The sequence below is a fragment of the Geotrypetes seraphini genome, chromosome 2 (genome assembly GCF_902459505.1).
Source record: "Geotrypetes seraphini chromosome 2, aGeoSer1.1, whole genome shotgun sequence".
In the NCBI taxonomy this organism is placed as follows: Eukaryota; Metazoa; Chordata; class Amphibia; order Gymnophiona; family Dermophiidae; genus Geotrypetes; species Geotrypetes seraphini.
This window is the reverse complement of record NC_047085.1, coordinates 449,303,010-449,323,681: the sequence shown is the minus strand read 5'-3', so window position 1 is coordinate 449,323,681 and position 20,672 is coordinate 449,303,010. Positions and strand designations below refer to the sequence as shown.

The 20,672-nt window shown below is 45.4% G+C and overlaps 1 protein-coding gene across 7 annotated transcripts in view; it reads right to left on the bottom strand.

Moving 5' to 3' along the window:
• CCDC7 (coiled-coil domain containing 7) overlaps positions 1 to 20,672 on the bottom strand; it is a 730,660-nt gene that overhangs the window by 247,003 nt on the left and 462,985 nt on the right. For all 7 annotated transcript variants that reach the window (XR_004538163.1, XM_033931492.1, XM_033931495.1 and 4 more), the window contains one exon: positions 9,641 to 9,703. Coding sequence is in view for 6 of the 7 variants with exons in the window: in XM_033931492.1 (XP_033787383.1) it covers positions 9,641 to 9,703 (63 nt within the window). In the remaining variant the exon portion in view is untranslated. The remainder of the gene's footprint in view (positions 1 to 9,640; positions 9,704 to 20,672) is intronic.

Genomic DNA, 20,672 nt, shown 5'->3' with positions numbered 1-20,672 from the left:
AAGTCTGGGGAGGGTACCCATTCACATATTAGTGCAGAAAGGAATGATCCTGATGAGGTGAGTCGAAACTCCGCTTCCATGTCCATGGTAAGTACCCACATTGCAAACAGTTCTTTGGGAGTCACACCGACCCGGGTAGGATATGCCTCACAGGGACTTAGCAAACACAAGATATGGAGGGCCATGTATGTCAATGCACACAGTTTAGGTAACAAAATTCTAGAATTGGAGGCTGAAATAAGGAATGCCGACCTAGATGTGGTGGCAATATCTGAAACTTGGTTCACGGACTCACATGGGTGGGATATGGCTATACCGGGCTACAATCTACTTCGTCAGGACAGAGAGGGCAGGTTAGGAGGGGGGTAGCTCTATACATTAAAGAGGACATCAAAACCACCAGGATCACAAATGTCAAGTACACCAGGGAGTCCCTCTGGGTAAACCTGGCAAGAGGCAGAGAAAAATGCCTGTATCTAGGTGTGGTATACAGACCCCCAAGACAACTGGAAGACATGGACGCAGAATTAATTGAAGACATAGAGAATATCACTCTACGAGGAGAAGCTGTACTGCTAGGGGACTTCAATATGCCTGATGCAGACTGGAACTCATTTTCAGCGACAACCAGCGGTAGCAGGAGGCTTTTAACCTCCATAAAGGGAGCACGTCTCAAACAAATGGTAACGGAGCCCACTAGGGCCCAGGCGATCCTCGACCTGGTACTCACCAACGGGGAAAGCGTCTCAGAGGTTTCAGTAGGAGATACGCTAGCCTCCAGCGACCACAACATAGTATGGTTCAACCTTAGGAAAGGCTTCCCTAGATCAAACACGAAAACAAAGGTACTCAATTTCCGGGGCACAGACTTCGCACGCATGGGAGATTTCGTCCATCAGACGCTGCAGGACCAAGCGGAGACGGATGATGTAGAAGCTAAGTGGTTAACACTGAAATCAACCATACATGAAGCAACTAGCCGCTTCATAAAATCAGTAAATAAATGACAAAGAAACAATAAACCCCAATGGTTCACCGCGGAGATCTCGCACCTCATTAAGGAGAAGAAAAAAGCGTTTCTCTCCTACAAGCGCACGGAGAAAAGAGAGGAAAAAGTAGAATATAGGACCAGGTCTACAGCGGTCAAAATGGCAGTTAGGGAGGCAAAACTTCAAGTGGAAGAAATTCTGGCAAAAAACATTAAAAAGGGGGACAAATCCTTCTTCAGGTATATTAGTGACAGAAAAAAGAACACAGGCGGGATAGTACGCCTTAGAAGACCGGACGGAAGTTACGTGGAAGCAGATTCCGATAAAGCCGAACTACTGAATGAATACTTCTGCTCAGTCTTCACCTGTGAGGCACCGGGACACGGTCCGTAGTTGAAGGCAACACAAAGCACAGAAGACCCGTTTCAGAATTTTGAGTTCACACCAGGTGAAGTTTACAGTGAACTGGCAAGACTCAAACACCAGGTGAAGTTTACAGTGAACTGGCAAGACTCAAGGTGAACAAAGCCATGGGACCAAACAATTTGCACCCAAGAGTGCTCAGAGAATTGAGCGATGTCCTGGCGAAACCGTTGGCTGAGCTATTCAATCTCTCCCTAAGTAAGGGGAAATTCCCCTGGACTGGAAATCAGGAGTCTTGAAGATCTTTGGGTATATGAGCAATAATGTGAACCACTTGAAATACCGTTTACAGTAAATTAAATACATTTACTGCAAGGCTGCGGTACAACGGCGTTTTGATACAAACGGCATTTCAAGTGGTTCACATTATTGTTCATATACCCAAAGATCTTCAAGACTCCCGACGCAGGCCGTAGGGCCGAAACATGTACATGTCGGGTCGAGTTACTTTGGATGAATAAAGATCAATCAGATGAGTTGAAAGACACTTTTATTTGTGCACCTTTCTGATTGGACAATTCCACCCAGATTTGTTACCTTGTATCTTGTGGATTTGCTTCCCCTGTTATCTGTGGGTCAGACCAGTGGTACATCGTGCCCAGCAGTCCGCTTACGCGGTGGCCCCCAGCTCAAAGACTAGTGCTTTCCCTGGAGGGTTTCAGTTTTCTACGACTCTCTGGTTGAAGAACTTCCTTACGTGTGTACGGAATCTATCCCTTTTCAACTTTAGAGAGTGCCCTCTTGTTCTCCTTACAATCTATCTTTATCTGCTAAGTCTATTCTCTTCAGTACCTTGAATGTTGCAATCAAGTCCCCTCTCAGTCTCCTCTTTTCAAGGGAGAAGAGGCTCAGTTTCTCCAATCTCTCACTGTACGGCAATTCCTCCAGCCCCTTAACCATTTTAGTCATTCTTCTCTGGACCCTTTCAAGTAGTACTACAAATTCATGCTGACATCCTTCCAATCTACCCTCTCGCTTGCCAAACAGGACTACTACAACCGTTTAACTAACTCTCTTAGTGCCAACCTGCACCATCTTTTTGCCACGCTTGACTCTCTACTCAAAGTGCCCTGCCTCTAATCCCCTCTTTGCTATCCCCCAGACGATGGCAGAGATCTTCCATTACAAGATTCAGAAGATCCACCTTGCATTCTCAACAATGTTGCCTCCTCCGCCGTCCCTTCTGACTGTCCGCTCTGTCGACCTCCCTTCGATAACCCTTACGACCCTTTCTTACTTTTCTGAAGTTACGGAGGAGGAAACTGCTCGCCTTCTCTCATCCTCTGATCCGATTTCTACCTGCCTACTGAGATCCATCGCTCCCTCTGTGATCCTTCCCTTCTGTCATATCCTCATCCTCTCGCTCTTCACTGCTACGGTTCCTGATGACTTTAAACATGTTGTAGTTACGACCCTCCTTAAAAAGCCCTCACTTGACCTTACGTCCCCCCTCCAAATACTGCCCTATTTCCCTCCTCCCCTTCCTATCCAAACTTCTTGAACGTGCTTTTCACCGTCGTTGCCTGGACTTCCTTATTCTCATAATATTCTTGACCCGCTTCAATCGGGCTTTCACCCTCTCCACTCTATGGAAACTGCCCTTGCTAAAGTCTCCAATGACCTGTTCCTGGCCAAATCCGATGCATTCTACTCTATTCTCATTCTTCTCGATCTGTCTGCTGCCTTTGACACTGTTGATTACTGCCTCCTTCTCAACACGTTGTCCTTGCTGGGATTCCTGGGTTCTGCTCTCTCCTAGTTTTCTTCCTATCTCTCTCGTCGTACCTTCAGCGTATGTTACGGTGGATCCTCCACCGCCGCCATCCCACTGTCTATTGCCAAGGCTCTGTCCTGGGCCCTCTCCTCTTTTCCCTATATACCATCTCCTTGGTACACTGATCTCCTCTCATGGTTTTCAATATCACCTCTATGCGATGATTCCCAGATCTACCTCTCCAAGCTGGACATCCCTGTGGAAGTTCTGCCTGAATTTCAGCCTGCCTGTCCGACATTGCCGCTTGGATGTCTCGCTGACATCTCAAACTGAATATGGCTAAAACTGAACTCATTATCTTTCCCCCCAAACCCGCCTCCCCCTTCTCGCCGTTCTTTATCTCTATGGATAATGCTATCCTTCTCCCTGTCTTGTTGGCTCGCAACCTTGGAGTGATCTTTGACTCCTCTCTTTCCTTCTCTGCTTAGATCCAACAGACCGTCAATCCTGTCGCTTCCTCCTCTGTAACATTACCAAAATCCATTCTCTTCTCTCTGAACACACAACCAAAACCCTTGTCCACGCTTTCGTCACCTCACGCTTAGACTACTGCAACGTATTTCTCTCAGGCCTCCCGCGCACCTGTCTTTCACCTCATCTTTTTTTTTTTTTAGTCTTTATTAAGTTTTCAAAGCTAACAAAAAGTGCAAAACAATATACATGCAGATAATAATCATAATAAGCACTTATAATCAATCAGTATCAATACAAAATAAAAGCCCCTCTCCAATCCAACATTTTCCATATAGCCCACCACCCTTCCCTGGATGTGTGGGTGCTAAAACAAAGCCCCCCACCCTCCCCTGGATGTGTGGGTGCTAAAACAAAGGAAAATAAAGTTAAAAAACAACTATAACGAATCCACAAAAGACGTCAATGGACCCCAAATCCGTTCAAAATGCTGCTGCGCGACTCGTATTCCGTGAGAGCAGCTATTCTCACATTACCCCTCTCTTCAAGTCACTTCATTGGCTCCCCGATCATTTCCAAATACAGTTTAAACTCCTCTTGCTGATCTACAAGTGCGTTCACCCTGAAGTCCCCTGAAATCTCTCCTCGCTCATCCCCCCCTATGCTCCACCCCCCCCCCGTGATCTCTGCTCATCGGGCAAACCCTTCTTTTCTGTACCCTTCTCTTCCACTGCCAACTCCAGACTTCATCCCTTCTTTCTTGTGGCGCCGTATGCCTGGAACAGGTTGCCTGAATCAATATGTTGTGCTCTGTCCCTGACAGTGTTCAAATCCATGCTAAAGGCCCACTTTTTTGAAACTGCTTTCAACTCTTAACTCCCCCTCACTGCTGTCAGATACCTATACCCACTATAATCTCCTCAATCATGCTGCTGTCAGATACCTATACCCACTATAATCTCCTCAACCCTGCTGCTGTCAGATACCTATACCCACTATAACCTTCCCAACCCTGAAATGTCCTGTCTAAATTAGACTGTCTAAATTAATATCTTCTGAGCAGGGACCGTCTATTGTATGTTAAAATGTATAGCGCTGCATACGCCTTTCAGCGCTATAAAGATAATAAAATAGTAGTAGCAGTAGTAGTGGCCAATACTCATTTTAGTGCCTCAAATTTTAGACCCATTTCTGGGTATATTTGACCTGCTGATTCAAAAAAATGGCAAGAGTTTCCTCCCATCAGCTCTACTTTTTGAGATACAGAACATGTGCCATATACCACTCTTCACTCTGCTCGCCCATTAAAAAAATCCGAAGAAAGGGAGTTAGTTGGACATAGTAGTCTTGCTTGACCTGTGTATGCGCAGAATTAAAGGAGGTCAGCATAAATTTAAAGAGAAGTCAGCACATGTGCGAGATTTGAGCCAAAGATGCTCGGCACTGCGGGTATAGGAACATAAGTAAGGGATACTGGGAGTGAGCCAAGGTTGAGGTTTGGTACGCCTGACAGAGCGAGGAACATGGGGAGCAAGGGTGTCCAGAACAGAGGAGAGAATAGAGTTGTACGACAAGACAGCCTCCACTGCCATCATGCTCTCTCAATTTATGTGATTTGGATATGTTTTACTTGAGTGGAAATATTCTATGCTTTTATTCTATTCTCTTCACATAAAGGAACTCTCTGTGTGTACTGACCTTAGTTCTTTCAATGTATACACATTATTTTCTGATTAGAGATCCTCAGTGTTCATCCCACGCTTGATTGAACTTTGTCACCATTTTCTTCTATATCACAACCTCCCCTCGGGAGTACATTCCATGCATCAACCACTCTCTCCATAAAGAAGAATTTCCTAACATTACTCTTGAATCTACCACCTCTCAACCATTTTCCTTTCTCTGGAATAGATTTTGTTCTATTTTAATACCTTTCAAGTATCTGAATAAAATCTCCCCTGTCCCTCCTTTCCTCTAGGGCAGGGGTGTCCAACCTTTTGGCTTCCCAGGGCCGCATTGGCCGAAAAAAACACGCAATCTGCAGCAAGACAGAAGAGGGAGCCAGCAAGATGGTAAACACCCGGGGACAGCAGAGGAAAACACTGTATCACCCTCGACCGGGGCCGCACAAAATACTTCATGGGACCACATGGGGCCCTCGGGCCGCAGGTTGGAAACCCCTGCTCTAGGGTATACAATATTCAGAGCTTCCAGTCTCTCCTTATACATCTTCTGGCACAAACCTCCAACCATTTTCGTTGCCTTCCTCTGGACCGCTTCTAGTCTTCTTATGTTCTTTGCCAGATACAGTCTCCAAAATTGAACACAATACTCCAAGTGGGGCTTCACTATCAACCTGTACAGAGGCATCAACACCTTCTTTCTTCTGGTCATGCCTCTCTCTATACAGCCTAGCATCCTTCTGGCAATAGCTACCACCCTGTCACACTGTTTATTTGCCTTTAGATCTTCAGACACTATCACCCCAAGGTCCCTCTCCCCATCCGTGCATATCAGCCTCCCAACCTCCTTGGACATACGGCTCCTTTTGATTACTTTGCATTGAATTTTAGTTGCCAGATATTAGACCATTCCTCTAACTTTTGCAGATCTTGTTCATGTTTTCCACTGCCTCCTCAGTGTCTACTCTGTTATAAATCTTGGTATCATCCACAAAAAGGCAAACTTTTCCTTCTAACACTTCAGCAGTGTCGCTCACCAATCCCTGAGGGACTCCACTACTCACCTTTCCCTCCTCCAAGTGAATTCCATTAACCACCACCCTCTGGCATCTGTCTGTCAACCAGTTTCTAATCCAGTTCATCACTTTGGGTCCTAACTTCAGCCCATCAAGTTTGTTTGAGAGCCTTCTATAAAGAACCATATCAAAAACTTTGATGGAAACTAAATAAATTACATCTAACATATGACCTTGATCCAATTCTCTTGTCACCCAATCAAAAAATTCAATCAGATTTGTTTGGCACAATTTACCTTTAGTAAAACCATGTTGCCTCGGATCCTGTAAACCATTTGATTCTAGGAATGTCACTATCCTTTTTTTCAGCACGCTTCCATTATTTTTCCAATAACCGAAGTGAGGCTTACCAGTCTGTAGTTTCCCACTTCATTTCTGCGACCACTTTTGTGAATAGGGACCACATCTGCTCTTTTCCAATCCTCAGGATTCACTCCCGTCTCCAAAGATTTGTTTAACAAATCTTTAATAGGACCCCCCAGATCCTCTCTGAGCTCCCTCAATATCCTGATCCCATCGCTTTGTCCACCGTCAATTTTTCAAGATGTTCATAAACACTTTCTTTATCCTTAAATTCCCGTAACAACTTCTCAACCTCCTCCCTCTAGCAATAGGTAAGTGTGGCGGTAATCTGGGATTTACTCCCTTCACCCATGTCATCAACCTGGCTTCCAATGTCTTCTGATCCCTCTTCAGATAGAAAATTTACCAAGGCCTCCTGGAATATCCAGGATTTTAAAATATTAATATGGTACATTTGCATTTTTCCTTTGAGGTTTTCTATTTCATAAAAGCAGGGTTCTTCTATCCACGTCCAGGGACCTCTCCACTGGGAGCTAAACTTGTGTGGGAATGAAAAAACCATCAGTAGGACTTTCCTGAATCTCCTTCCCCTAGTGTCCTGATGATAATAATGCTTTTGCCTAGCCTGGCTACATGTGTATCTTGTAAGCCTGGACAATCGGCCCTTTCAGTCCCATAAGTACAAGCCTACTAGCCTGGGACTTTCTCCTTCCTCCACCCACTGTTCTTTGAGTATATCTAGGACACATAAGAACATAAGAAGTTGCCTCCTCTGAGGCAGACCAGAGGTCCATCTCGCCCAGCGGTCCGCTCCCGCGGCAGCCCATCAGGCCTATTGCCTGAGCAGTGGTCCCTGACTATTTCTATAACCTACCTCTACTCCATAAGAACATAAGAACACCATGTGTTCCCCATACAACATTTTGAAAGGGGAAAACCCTACAGAAGACTCTATACTCTCCCAGTAGGAGTATAACACAAAGGGTAGTAACTGGTTCCAGGCCTCATATTTACCATATACGCCCCCCCCCACCCTCCATAACATGGCGTTGAAGGTTTTATTGAACCGCTCTACCATCCTTTTAGTTTGGGGATGGTAAGTGGCCACAGTTATATGTTTAATGCCAAAGACCTTCCATAACTGCCTCATGGTTCTGGATTTGAAATTGGACCCTTGATCCATAGGTTTCCTCCAGGAGATTCTTATCTCACAGAACAGTTTGAGAAAATGTACAATGCAAGGGAAAAGCCCAAAGTGGGCGGCTCTATTTAGAATTACCAATATGTATAGAAACCCCATGGGCATTTTTTCTAAGGGTCTCACAATATTCATAGCTAATGTTCACAGCAAGCAAAGGAACTAAAGGTACCCAACTATTTATTTAGTTAGTTAGTTTTCTAGACCATTGTCCCCAAAGAGTCCAGAACGAGTTATAGGTAGGATATCTTTCCAAAATCCTCTGGCACTGGGGACAACTTTTGCAATATCTCTGTACCTCCTGATAGATCCCAGGCCAATAGAACCTCTCCAGAATTTGTGCCAGCATATTCTGTAGCCCTTTAGGGCCTGAAAAAGGGTGATCATGAGCTAGCCATATTATTGCTCTCCTAAAGGCCTGGGAAACAACCAATTGTTTCTTATATTCTCCTTTGGCTGGAGGCCATCATTTGTCTATACAGGAGGCCTTGCTCATCTGAAAACTGGGGTCCACCTGATGACCCATGCCTCCCTACCTGCTCAAAAGCCTCTTTAAGGCAGGATACCACCACCACTGCTCCTGGGAAAAGTAAGGAAACCTGGTCCTCACATAGTCTGCGACTTGCCTTGGCCTGACCCAGGGACTGGGCTCTGTCCCTCCATGCTCCCTTCTGAATTTATCTAGACTTACACTCCCTTCCTGGCGGCTTAAAATCTCATTTTGATAGGGAAAAATCTGCCCCAGGGGTTCCTCATTAAGGTCTTCCACTTCCTTTCTCTGAGCCTGAGACCTGGTAGCTACCCTGCATTGCAAGCCCCATAGGTTCTGGGAGAAATAGGCCAATTCCCTCCCAAAAACTATCTTGAATGGTAAGCTTGGCAAAATGGCTACCTCCAGCTGTTCCTATCTTCCAATATAAGTGGTAGCTGGTAGCTGCTCCATGGATGCACTTAATTCTCACTGACCCTCTATACTGAGTCCCCACATCCATCAATTTCCCACTCACTTGATTCTACACCCTTTGGAACAACATGGACTGATCTGCCCCAGTGGTTGAGGGGTATCAGGGATTCGGGGGGGGGGGGTGCCAGCAGCAGGAGGGAGTAGGCATCCCTCCTACCTATCGCAGTTGGGGTAGGGTGTTTTGGGTGTCAGGCAGGAGGGAGTGAGCATCCCAACTGCTGATTGGAGAGGTCCTGTGTCCACTGCAGCTGGATCAGTTAACTGCAGCAGAAGAATTCCTCCCTGATCAGCTGAGTCGGTAGGACTCTTCAGGGAGCCCTGCCGGCTCAGCCGATCGGAGATAAATTCCCCTGCCAAAATCAGCTTATGGCTGCTACAGTCTAGCAATAAAGATAGGCAGCTGAAATGTAGGCCAGGGTTTTCCAGGCTATGGTTTGGGAAAACATCCCCTTCCCTCTGGACTCTATGTCAGGTCTTCCTTTCTATTCCCCAAGGACTTCCAACTAAACCCACAGGGACCAGGCCTTCTCTTGCTGCACCCCTCCCCCCAAAAACATACTTTTGCCCTGAACTTTGAACTGCCTCTTCCTCACAGAATAAAATTACTGAACACAAAGACAGACATAGATTCAGCCAAGGGACATTTTGCCTCACCAATTTGCTTCATATTTTTGAAAGCATGAATAAACATGTGGATAAAGGTGAGCCGGTTGATGTAGTATATCTAGGTTGTAAAGATTTCTATGCACGATCAAGGAGTGATCTCAAATAAACAGAAACTTCATTCATTCCAGTTTCAAAACTAAAAAAGTCAACATACCATTTGTTGTTGCTCAGTTGTTAAAAGCCTATGGTCAGGTACTTGTCCCAGTATTCCCCGCATCTGAAATATAAAGGTAATATCTATATTAGGGATTCTTTTTTTTTTTTTTTTTTAAATAGCTGGATAGTTAAAATGTTTTCTCAATATTATATACTAGAGTTATTGATATATTTAAGATCCTTGCATTATGTTGATCTCCTGTGTCTTTAATATGGAAGGGAACGTTGGAATGTAGCGATGGACAGCCAGAAAAATTTTTATTTCATGTTTTTTTTCCCATGCCACTTCCAGGAATGTCTATTTTGTTCTTTTTTCTAGGTATTTGTTCATTATAGGAGCTATATCATGGAGAATGCACACTGTTTTCAAAGAAAGAGTATGTGTGCACTCTCTGGAAATAGTGCATACTCTTTAGAAAGTGTCCCCCTTTTCAAAGAGTGTGAACTATATCAACAAATGAAATAATGAAAAATGCTGTTTTTCTACTCATTTTCATTTGTTAACAACGAGATGGGATATGTCATTGGCGTTTTGCAATGACATGGGACCAACAGCCCATCCCTACTGGATTGTATTAAAATTGTCATAACTCCATAAAAAAAATCAAATTTTTAATATGTTCCTCTTGATTTACTTGCCATAAATTTAAGAAACAGCTTCGTGGCGTGATGCCGAAGTTTCCAATGCTTCAAGGGACATTGGACATTGAAGCATTGGAAACTTCGGCATCACGCCACGAAGCTGTTTCTTAAATTTATGGGAAGTACCCTTCCTGTGCAGTCTTTACTGACCATGTGCCTCAGGCCGCGCCCCCAGGTGGGACCTAAGGCTCCAGGGCCTATTCTGATTGGCCCACGCGCCTTAGGCCCCACCAGTAGGCGGAGCTTTAGGACGGATGGGCCAATCCGGCCTCATTCCTTCGTTGGCTGCCTGCCGGACAGGCGAGTTTGGCTCCCGTCTGTCCGGCCAACTACCAAAGGTACGGGGAAGGGGGGTGGGGGGGTCGTGGGGGTCGGCCAGGGGGGTTGCGGTCGGCTGGGGGGGTGGTCGGAGGTTCTTGGGGGGGGGCGGTCGTTGGGGGGGGGGGGGTTTGCGTCGAGGGCAGGAGGGCCTGGGATCCCTCCTGCCCATAATGTAGTGCGGGGTGGGGTTAGGGGGTCGCCGTGGCCAGGAGGGTTTGGGCTCCCTTCTGGCCCAACTACACAAAGGTACGGGGAAGGCGGGTGGGGGTGTCGTGGGGGTCGGCCAGGGGGGTCGCGGGTCGGCTGGGGACGGGCGGAGGTTCTTGGGGGGGGGCGGTCGTTGGGGGGAGGGGGTTTGCGTCGAGGGCAGGAGGGCCTGGGATCTCTCCTGCCCGTAATGTAGTGCGGGGTGGGGTTAGGGGGTCGCCGTGGCCAGGAGGGTTTGGGCTCCCTCCTGGCCCGATATTGTTGGGGAGTCGGCGGTTCTTCGGGGTGGGGGTGCGAGTGGTCCTGCCGGGGGGGGATGTATCGGACATCGGGGGGGCATCAGGCTTTCAGGATGGGGACAGACCTTCAAGGGGGTACAGGACAGCGCACGGAAAGTCAGGGCAGTGCACGGAAGTCAGGGGGGTGAACGGAGAGTCGGGACAGCGCACGGAAAGTCAGGGCGGGCGAAAGGAGCGTCGGGCATCATGCGGTATACCCGTGAGCGCGGTATACAAAAGTTTTTGTACATATCATCGTGATTTCTGCGCGCTATACCCGTGTGCGCGTTTTACACGGTGCGCGTTATTTGCGTGAAAATACGGTAGTATGTGCTAATCGGTTAGCGCACCTTAGTAAAAGAGGGCCTTAGACAGGGCCTATTTATAAGAACAAGAGAAAAGGAAGACCTCAACAAAAGTTGACATTAGTGACCAATACAGTTTCAGCTTTGCTCTGGGAAAATGAAATCTGAAATCTGATTGGTCATTATAGGCAATTCCACCAGCCCTCAGCCACTCTGCCCTTCTCTCTCTCAGACACCCATACCCCATTTATTGATTGATTTTAAAAGCTTATAGCTGGCTACATCCACCAGTTCTGTGCAGGGTACAATTAAACATACATAGTAATATACTAAATTACCTGACAAGACCTAATAAAAAACATAAATAAATACAGATTGCAGATATAAAATTTACTGATAGCTACATTCAGAAAGTACTGTTTTTCAAGAGTTTTCTAAATTGCAAAACCCCAGAAAATGATCTAACTTCCACTGGCAAAGCATTCCACAAACACACACCTTGGATTGAGAACGTTGAGAGTTGATTTAGCAAAAGTTTATACAAGTTTAAAGGATTTTACTTACAGTAACATTTTATCAGTAGAGTGTAAAGAGCATGATAAATGATGCTTTTGAAACAAAGAAGCCAATAGAAGAGGAGGACTGTTGTTAGTCAACACCTTATAAAACAGACACAATATAAAACAGGCAAAATATGTTCATATCTAGCCAAATTGACAATTACTATTGCAGCTGCATTCTGGGACAGTTGCAAAGCATGTAATGATACAATAAGTTGCAATAGTAAAAAATAGGAGGCGTTATTACTACTATAACAGAGTGAAAATTAATTATAGATAAATCATCTTTAAGCCTTCTTAAAACTACTGCCTTTACCTGGGGCCTAAAAGACAGAGTAGAATCAATTAGTACACCTAGAAATCTGCATTGATCAAGTACAGGAATAGTAACACTATTAAAAAGAATTTCAGAAGGAAAGATGGTCAATCTGTCAGATTGACTCAAACCTAAATTTTGAGTTTTACCAAGATTTAATTTTAGTTGATTGCTGACCATCCAAACACTAATTGCATTAAAACAACCTCTTAAATAATCAAGAGTTGCAGAAAATGACTCTATAACTGGAACAATAAACTGTATATTGTCCACATAAAGATGATAACACCTAGCTGTAATAGGACCTGGCAAAGAGGTTGCAAATTGATGTTAAACAATATAGCAGACAGAGCAGATCCCTGGGATACACCTGCAGCAATAGGGCATCAATCAGAATTACTAGCCAGATAATTGACCCAAAAACTCATTTCAGATAAAAAGGAATTGAACCAGATCAACACTTTCCTACCAATACCCAACGATTTTAATCTTAGCATGAGAATCTGATGATTAATAGTGTCAAATGCTGCAGAAATGTCTAAGAAAATCTTTAGAAAGGACATATCGTGGTCAAATCTAGGGAGGTCTGCTGTCTGCCTGGAGCCAGGATACGAGATGTCACCGCCAGTCTGGATAGACTACTCACGCCCCGAGACCACTTTCCTATGCTTCTTGTCCACATAGGAACCAACGACACTGCCAGGAACACACCAGAGACCATCACCAGAGACTTTGGAGCACTGGGTGAGAGGCTGAAGCGGACAGGAGCGCAGGTGGTTTTCTCATCGATCCTCCCAGTTAGAGGCAAGGGAAGAGCCAGAGATGAACGTATCCTGAGGACGAACGAGTGGCTACAGGGATGGTGTCGGGATATGAACTTCGGATTCCTAAACCATGGGGAAGCGCTACAAGGACTTCAAGGACCAGACGGACTCCATCTGACCAGTAGGGGTAAGAACGTCTTCGGACACCGACTAGCCCGCCTGCTTCACAGGGCTTTAAACTAGGTAAGTCGGGGGAGGGTACCCATTCACATATTAGTGCAGAAAGGAATTATCCTGATGAGGTGAGTCGAAACTCCGCTTCCATGTCCATGGTAAGTACCCACATTGCAAACAGTTCTTTGGGAGTCACACCGACCCGGGTAGGATATGCCTCACAGGGACTTAGCAAACACAAGATATGGAGGGCCATGTATGTCAATGCACACAGTTTAGGTAACAAAATTCTAGAATTGGAGGCTGAAATAAGGAATGCCGACCTAGATGTGGTGGCAATATCTGAAACTTGGTTCACGGACTCACATGGGTGGGATATGGCTATACCGGGCTACAATCTACTTCGTCAGGACAGAGAGGGCAGGTTAGGAGGGGGGTAGCTCTATACATTAAAGAGGACATCAAAACCACCAGGATCACAAATGTCAAGTACACCAGGGAGTCCCTCTGGGTAAACCTGGCAAGAGGCAGAGAAAAATGCCTGTATCTAGGTGTGGTATACAGACCCCCAAGACAACTGGAAGACATGGACGCAGAATTAATTGAAGACATAGAGAATATCACTCTACGAGGAGAAGCTGTACTGCTAGGGGACTTCAATATGCCTGATGCAGACTGGAACTCATTTTCAGCGACAACCAGCGGTAGCAGGAGGCTTTTAACCTCCATAAAGGGAGCACGTCTCAAACAAATGGTAACGGAGCCCACTAGGGCCCAGGCGATCCTCGACCTGGTACTCACCAACGGGGAAAGCGTCTCAGAGGTTTCAGTAGGAGATACGCTAGCCTCCAGCGACCACAACATAGTATGGTTCAACCTTAGGAAAGGCTTCCCTAGATCAAACACGAAAACAAAGGTACTCAATTTCCGGGGCACAGACTTCGCACGCATGGGAGATTTCGTCCATCAGACGCTGCAGGACCAAGCGGAGACGGATGATGTAGAAGCTAAGTGGTTAACACTGAAATCAACCATACATGAAGCAACTAGCCGCTTCATAAAATCAGTAAATAAATGACAAAGAAACAATAAACCCCAATGGTTCACCGCGGAGATCTCGCACCTCATTAAGGAGAAGAAAAAAGCGTTTCTCTCCTACAAGCGCACGGAGAAAAGAGAGGAAAAAGTAGAATATAGGACCAGGTCTACAGCGGTCAAAATGGCAGTTAGGGAGGCAAAACTTCAAGTGGAAGAAATTCTGGCAAAAAACATTAAAAAGGGGGACAAATCCTTCTTCAGGTATATTAGTGACAGAAAAAAGAACACAGGCGGGATAGTACGCCTTAGAAGACCGGACGGAAGTTACGTGGAAGCAGATTCCGATAAAGCCGAACTACTGAATGAATACTTCTGCTCAGTCTTCACCTGTGAGGCACCGGGACACGGTCCGTAGTTGAAGGCAACACAAAGCACAGAAGACCCGTTTCAGAATTTTGAGTTCACACCAGGTGAAGTTTACAGTGAACTGGCAAGACTCAAACACCAGGTGAAGTTTACAGTGAACTGGCAAGACTCAAGGTGAACAAAGCCATGGGACCAAACAATTTGCACCCAAGAGTGCTCAGAGAATTGAGCGATGTCCTGGCGAAACCGTTGGCTGAGCTATTCAATCTCTCCCTAAGTAAGGGGAAATTCCCCTGGACTGGAAATCAGGAGTCTTGAAGATCTTTGGGTATATGAGCAATAATGTGAACCACTTGAAATACCGTTTACAGTAAATTAAATACATTTACTGCAAGGCTGCGGTACAACGGCGTTTTGATACAAACGGCATTTCAAGTGGTTCACATTATTGTTCATATACCCAAAGATCTTCAAGACTCCCGACGCAGGCCGTAGGGCCGAAACATGTACATGTCGGGTCGAGTTACTTTGGATGAATAAAGATCAATCAGATGAGTTGAAAGACACTTTTATTTGTGCACCTTTCTGATTGGACAATTCCACCCAGATTTGTTACCTTGTATCTTGTGGATTTGCTTCCCCTGTTATCTGTGGGTCAGACCAGTGGTACATCGTGCCCAGCAGTCCGCTTACGCGGTGGCCCCCCTCAAAGACTAGTGCTTTCCCTGGAGGGTTTCAGTTTTCTACGACTCTCTGGTTGAAGAACTTCCTTACGTTTGTACGGAATCTATCCCTTTTCAACTTTAGAGAGTGCCCTCTTGTTCTCCTTACAATCTATCTTTATCTGCTAAGTCTATTCTCTTCAGTACCTTGAATGTTGCAATCAAGTCCCTCTCAGTCTCCTCTTTTCAAGGGAGAAGAGGCTCAGTTTCTCCAATCTCTCACTGTACGGCAATTCCTCCAGCCCCTTAACCATTTTAGTCATTCTTCTCTGGACCCTTTCAAGTAGTACTACAAATTCATGCTGACATCCTTCCAATCTACCCTCTCGCTTGCCAAACAGGACTACTACAACCGTTTAACTAACTCTCTTAGTGCCAACCTGCACCATCTTTTTGCCACGCTTGACTCTCTACTCAAAGTGCCCTGCCTCTAATCCCCTCTTTGCTATCCCCCAGACGATGGCAGAGATCTTCCATTACAAGATTCAGAAGATCCACCTTGCATTCTCAACAATGTTGCCTCCTCCGCCGTCCCTTCTGACTGTCCGCTCTGTCGACCTCCCTTCGATAACCCTTACGACCCTTTCTTACTTTTCTGAAGTTACGGAGGAGGAAACTGCTCGCCTTCTCTCATCCTCTGATCCGATTTCTACCTGCCTACTGAGATCCATCGCTCCCTCTGTGATCCTTCCCTTCTGTCATATCCTCATCCTCTCGCTCTTCACTGCTACGGTTCCTGATGACTTTAAACATGTTGTAGTTACGACCCTCCTTAAAAAGCCCTCACTTGACCTTACGTCCCCCCTCCAAATACTGCCCTATTTCCCTCCTCCCCTTCCTATCCAAACTTCTTGAACGTGCTTTTCACCGTCGTTGCCTGGACTTCCTTATTCTCATAATATTCTTGACCCGCTTCAATCGGGCTTTCACCCTCTCCACTCTATGGAAACTGCCCTTGCTAAAGTCTCCAATGACCTGTTCCTGGCCAAATCCGATGCATTCTACTCTATTCTCATTCTTCTCGATCTGTCTGCTGCCTTTGACACTGTTGATTACTGCCTCCTTCTCAACACGTTGTCCTTGCTGGGATTCCTGGGTTCTGCTCTCTCCTAGTTTTCTTCCTATCTCTCTCGTCGTACCTTCAGCGTATGTTACGGTGGATCCTCCACCGCCGCCATCCCACTGTCTATTGCCAAGGCTCTGTCCTGGGCCCTCTCCTCTTTTCCCTATATACCATCTCCTTGGTACACTGATCTCCTCTCATGGTTTTCAATATCACCTCTATGCGATGATTCCCAGATCTACCTCTCCAAGCTGGACATCCCTGTGGAAGTTCTGCCTGAATTTCAGCCTGCCTGTCCGACATTGCCGCTTGGATGTCTCGCTGACATCTCAAACTGAATATGGCTAAAACTGAACTCATTATCTTTCCCCCCAAACCCGCCTCCCCCTTCTCGCCGTTCTTTATCTCTATGGATAATGCTATCCTTCTCCCTGTCTTGTTGGCTCGCAACCTTGGAGTGATCTTTGACTCCTCTCTTTCCTTCTCTGCTTAGATCCAACAGACCGTCAATCCTGTCGCTTCCTCCTCTGTAACATTACCAAAATCCATTCTCTTCTCTCTGAACACACAACCAAAACCCTTGTCCACGCTTTCGTCACCTCACGCTTAGACTACTGCAACGTATTTCTCTCAGGCCTCCCGCGCACCTGTCTTTCACCTCATCTTTTTTTTTTTTTAGTCTTTATTAAGTTTTCAAAGCTAACAAAAAGTGCAAAACAATATACATGCAGATAATAATCATAATAAGCACTTATAATCAATCAGTATCAATACAAAATAAAAGCCCCTCTCCAATCCAACATTTTCCATATAGCCCACCACCCTTCCCTGGATGTGTGGGTGCTAAAACAAAGCCCCCCACCCTCCCCTGGATGTGTGGGTGCTAAAACAAAGGAAAATAAAGTTAAAAAACAACTATAACGAATCCACAAAAGACGTCAATGGACCCCAAATCCGTTCAAAATGCTGCTGCGCGACTCGTATTCCGTGAGAGCAGCTATTCTCACATTACCCCTCTCTTCAAGTCACTTCATTGGCTCCCCGATCATTTCCAAATACAGTTTAAACTCCTCTTGCTGATCTACAAGTGCGTTCACCCTGAAGTCCCCTGAAATCTCTCCTCGCTCATCCCCCCCTATGCTCCACCCCCCTCCCCGTGATCTCTGCTCATCGGGCAAACCCTTCTTTTCTGTACCCTTCTCTTCCACTGCCAACTCCAGACTTCATCCCTTCTTTCTTGTGGCGCCGTATGCCTGGAACAGGTTGCCTGAATCAATATGTTGTGCTCTGTCCCTGACAGTGTTCAAATCCATGCTAAAGGCCCACTTTTTTGAAACTATAATCTCCTCAATCATGCTGCTGTCAGATACCTATACCCACTATAATCTCCTCAACCCTGCTGCTGTCAGATACCTATACCCACTATAACCTTCCCAACCCTGAAATGTCCTGTCTAAATTAGACTGTCTAAATTAATATCTTCTGAGCAGGGACCGTCTATTGTATGTTAAAATGTATAGCGCTGCATACGCCTTTCAGCGCTATAAAGATAATAAAATAGTAGTAGCAGTAGTAGTGGCCAATACTCATTTTAGTGCCTCAAATTTTAGACCCATTTCTGGGTATATTTGACCTGCTGATTCAAAAAAATGGCAAGAGTTTCCTCCCATCAGCTCTACTTTTTGAGATACAGAACATGTGCCATATACCACTCTTCACTCTGCTCGCCCATTAAAAAAATCCGAAGAAAGGGAGTTAGTTGGACATAGTAGTCTTGCTTGACCTGTGTATGCGCAGAATTAAAGGAGGTCAGCATAAATTTAAAGAGAAGTCAGCACATGTGCGAGATTTGAGCCAAAGATGCTCGGCACTGCGGGTATAGGAACATAAGTAAGGGATACTGGGAGTGAGCCAAGGTTGAGGTTTGGTACGCCTGACAGAGCGAGGAACATGGGGAGCAAGGGTGTCCAGAACAGAGGAGAGAATAGAGTTGTACGACAAGACAGCCTCCACTGCCATCATGCTCTCTCAATTTATGTGATTTGGATATGTTTTACTTGAGTGGAAATATTCTATGCTTTTATTCTATTCTCTTCACATAAAGGAACTCTCTGTGTGTACTGACCTTAGTTCTTTCAATGTATACACATTATTTTCTGATTAGAGATCCTCAGTGTTCATCCCACGCTTGATTGAACTTTGTCACCATTTTCTTCTATATCACAACCTCCCCTCGGAGTACATTCCATGCATCAACCACTCTCTCCATAAAGAAGAATTTCCTAACATTACTCTTGAATCTACCACCTCTCAACCATTTTCCTTTCTCTGGAATAGATTTTGTTCTATTTTAATACCTTTCAAGTATCTGAATAAAATCTCCCCTGTCCCTCCTTTCCTCTAGGGCAGGGGTGTCCAACCTTTTGGCTTCCCAGGGCCGCATTGGCCGAAAAAAACACGCAATCTGCAGCAAGACAGAAGAGGGAGCCAGCAAGATGGTAAACACCCGGGGACAGCAGAGGAAAACACTGTATCACCCTCGACCGGGGCCGCACAAAATACTTCATGGGACCACATGGGGCCCTCGGGCCGCAGGTTGGAAACCCCTGCTCTAGGGTATACAATATTCAGAGCTTCCAGTCTCTCCTTATACATCTTCTGGCACAAACCTCCAACCATTTTCGTTGCCTTCCTCTGGACCGCTTCTAGTCTTCTTATGTTCTTTGCCAGATACAGTCTCCAAAATTGAACACAATACTCCAAGTGGGGCTTCACTATCAACCTGTACAGAGGCATCAACACCTTCTTTCTTCTGGTCATGCCTCTCTCTATACAGCCTAGCATCCTTCTGGCAATAGCTACCACCCTGTCACACTGTTTATTTGCCTTTAGATCTTCAGACACTATCACCCCAAGGTCCCTCTCCCCATCCGTGCATATCAGCCTCCCAACCTCCTTGGACATACGGCTCCTTTTGATTACTTTGCATTGAATTTTAGTTGCCAGATATTAGACCATTCCTCTAACTTTTGCAGATCTTGTTCATGTTTTCCACTGCCTCCTCAGTGTCTACTCTGTTATAAATCTTGGTATCATCCACAAAAAGGCAAACTTTTCCTTCTAACACTTCAGCAGTGTCGCTCACCAATCCCTGAGGGACTCCACTACTCACCTTTCCCTCCTCCAAGTGAATTCCATTAACCACCACCCTCTGGCATCTGTCTGTCAACCAGTTTCTAATCCAGTTCATCACTTTGGGTCCTAACTTCAGCCCATCAAGTTTGTTTGAGAGCCTTCTATAAAGAACCATATCAAAAACTTTGATGGAAACTAAATAAATTACATCTAACATATGACCTTGATCCAATTCTCTTGTCACCCAATCAAAAAATTCAATCAGATTTGTTTGGCACAATTTACCTTTAGTAAAACCATGTTGCCTCGGATCCTGTAAACCATTTGATTCTAGGAATGTCACTATCCTTTTTTTCAGCACGCTTCCATTATTTTTCCAATAACCGAAGTGAGGCTTACCAGTCTGTAGTTTCCCACTTCATTTCTGCGACCACTTTTGTGAATAGGGACCACATCTGCTCTTTTCCAATCCTCAGGATTCACTCCCGTCTCCAAAGATTTGTTTAACAAATCTTTAATAGGACCCCCCAGATCCTCTCTGAGCTCCCTCAATATCCTGATCCCATCGCTTTGTCCACCGTCAATTTTTCAAGATGTTCATAAACACTTTCTTTATCCTTAAATTCCCGTAACAACTTCTCAACCTCCTCCCTCTAGCAATAGGTAAGTGTGGCGGTAATCTGGGATTTACTCCCTTCACCCATGTCATCAACCTGGCTTCCAATGTCTTCTGATCCCTCTTCAGATAGAAAATTTACCAAGGCCTCCTGGAATATCCAGGATTTTAAAATATTAATATGGTACATTTGCATTTTTCCTTTGAGGTTTTCTATTTCATAAAAGCAGGGTTCTTCTATCCACGTCCAGGGACCTCTCCACTGGGAGCTAAACTTGTGTGGGAATGAAAAAACCATCAGTAGGACTTTCCTGAATCTCCTTCCCCTAGTGTCCTGATGATAATAATGCTTTTGCCTAGCCTGGCTACATGTGTATCTTGTAAGCCTGGACAATCGGCCCTTTCAGTCCCATAAGTACAAGCCTACTAGCCTGGGACTTTCTCCTTCCTCCACCCACTGTTCTTTGAGTATATCTAGGACACATAAGAACATAAGAAGTTGCCTCCGCTGAGGCAGACCAGA